This window comes from Meleagris gallopavo, chromosome Z (assembly GCF_000146605.3).
Source record: "Meleagris gallopavo isolate NT-WF06-2002-E0010 breed Aviagen turkey brand Nicholas breeding stock chromosome Z, Turkey_5.1, whole genome shotgun sequence".
NCBI classification, from domain to species: Eukaryota; Metazoa; Chordata; class Aves; order Galliformes; family Phasianidae; genus Meleagris; species Meleagris gallopavo.
In genome coordinates, this window is record NC_015041.2 from 66225408 (window position 1) to 66227837 (window position 2430).

The following is a 2430-nucleotide window of genomic DNA, read 5'->3' on the forward strand; positions in this document are numbered from 1 at the left end:
GAAAGGTGCTCCCACGACATCTCTCACAAGTGTAGCTGTTACAAAGTGAGTTCTGGTTCCTTGCTTTCTGTTTTCCTTTTTAAACAAACTGTCTTCTGGGTAACATAGTGTTTAGTGGTAAGAAGAACTGCTTTTCCCTTGTAACATATAATGCAATAATATACGCTGTATATTGCTTGTTACCTGTATTGTTGCTCTTTTTTTTTTTTTCTGGGACCGATGCTGTGCTTCTTCTGAGGAACATCTAGCTGTGGTGTTTGCTTTGCTATAGAAGATGAATAGCTTGTAAAATTCAGCTACTCTTAATCACTCGTATTTCTGAATCATCCATTTCTTTTGAAGCCCAACATCAGCACTTGGTTATGTTGTTTTTTTTTCATTTTTTGAGCGTGGCCAATTCTTTTGGTTGGCTCCTCAGACCTATCTCCTGAAGATATGTTTTCACAGTCCTTACTATCTAAAACTAGTAAGTAACATCATAGCATGGCTTTCCAGGGTTCAAAACTCATTCCTGAGAGAAAGGAGAATCCTGACAAATAAATGTCATAGTGATACTTGCTCTAGAGTTATTGCTACTTTTTTTACTATGCCGGCATTTTAAGTGTGTATCTACTGCATGATGCAAAGATTTATGCAAAATATAAATGTACTCCTTTAAAATGACTAACTTCATAGTCTTGTAACTTTAATGTAGACCTGAGAACATGGCCACAGACCACTTGCAAGTATTGTATCTGACAAGGGCAATCAAGAAAAACAAGAAGGGATTAAGCATATTAATAGCAAAGAGAAGTCTAGGGAAAATGTGGGTATGCTGCTGAATAAGATAGGTGCCTCAGTTCCTAAATGCCTCTTTGCTTCAGTTGTTACTGTTAAGACTGACCCTCAAGAGGTAAGAGAGAGAATCCGAAGAAGGGAGGACTTCCCCTTGGTGGAGCAGGATCTGGTCAGAGATCATCTAGGCAAACTTGGCATGTAAGCATCCATGTGCCATGATGGAATGCACCTATTGGTGATGAGAGAGCTGGCAGAAGTGATTGCTGAACCAATTTCTATCATCTTTGAAAGATCATGAAGAACAGGAGAGGTGTCTGAGGACTGGAACAAAGCCAGTGTCACTCCAGTCTTCAGAAGGGGCAAGAGTAATGACTTGGGAAACTACAAACCACTCAGCTTCATCTCTGTCTCTGGGAGAGTGATAGAATAATTTATTATGGATGTCATCTCCAAGCAAGTGGAAGAAAATAAGGTTTTCAGGAATAGTTAGCACTAAGGGGAAATTAGTGCTTGACCAATCTGTGTAATTCTTTGGGTAGGTGAGGGGAGAGCAGTGGATGCAAAAGCGAAGCTTTTGACCCTGTCTCCTCTAACATCCTTGTAGGAAAGCTTAGGAAGTGTGGGATATTTGAGTGGACAGTGAGGTGGACTGAGAGCTGAGTGACTCAGAGGATTGTGATGAGTGGTGCAGAGTCTGTTTGGAAGCCTGTAGCTAGCAGTGTGTTCTCCAGGGATCAGTACTGGGTCTGGTTTTTAACATCTTTGTCAGTGACCTGAAGAAAGGGATAGAGTGCACCCTCAGCAAGCTGCTGATGTTGCAAAGCAGAGAGCAGTGGCTGACACACCAAAGGGCAGTGCTGCCATTCAGCAAGACCTGGACAGGCTGGAGAGTTGGGCAGAGAGGAACCTGATGAGATTGAATAAGGTCAAGTGTAGAATCCTACACCCAGGAAGAAATAACCTTGTGCATCAATATAGGTTAGGGGCTGACTTACTGGAAAGGTGCTCTATGGAGAAGGATCTGTGTGTTCTTCTTGAAGTTATGTAAGCATCTCTTTCTAATGGTGAAAGATTGTAGGGACTAGGTTTTTATACACTGCTCTAATGCTTCTCTGTGCCAGTTATGCGGATCCATAGGGAATGTTTTTTCAAGTGTTTTTCTGCCTGAGCAATGATTGTAATATCCTTGAGTGAATATTTATTGTATAAACTATCTGCAAGACTGTTGTCTTAAAATAAAAAATAATAATAATAATAATAATAATAATCTGAGGCTTTCTTATGTGTCTTTAATGTGTCTCATTGCCCATTATATGCACCTATTGGATAACTGAATTTTTTATATTTTTGATTCTAGGATAATTGCTGAAGTCTTGGAGGATAACAAGATACCTGGAGCGGTCTGTTCTTTGGTCTGTGGTGGAGCAGACATTGGGTAGGTAATGTTTCTTGTGTTTTGTAAGTATGTATCTAGTGTAAACATACTATGTATTCTAACTTGCTATTGTGACATTAGCTACTAACTAGTAACTTACCAGACATTCCAGTTAAGTGAAGAAATGAAGAGACATGGATCAGTTTTCATTCTACTGCATGTAGTTATATCTAAAGAATATGGCCTACATAAAATTTCACTCATCTTACTCTTTTTTT

At 39.6% G+C, this 2430-nt stretch overlaps 1 protein-coding gene across 1 annotated transcript in view; it reads left to right on the forward strand.

Annotated features, from left to right (window-relative positions):
• ALDH7A1 (aldehyde dehydrogenase 7 family member A1) overlaps positions 1-2430 on the forward strand; it is a 24589-nt gene that overhangs the window by 13572 nt on the left and 8587 nt on the right. Inside the window, 2 exon segments of the mRNA XM_031557454.1 lie at positions 6-45; positions 2135-2212. Coding sequence (XP_031413314.1) covers positions 6-45; positions 2135-2212 — 118 coding nt within the window.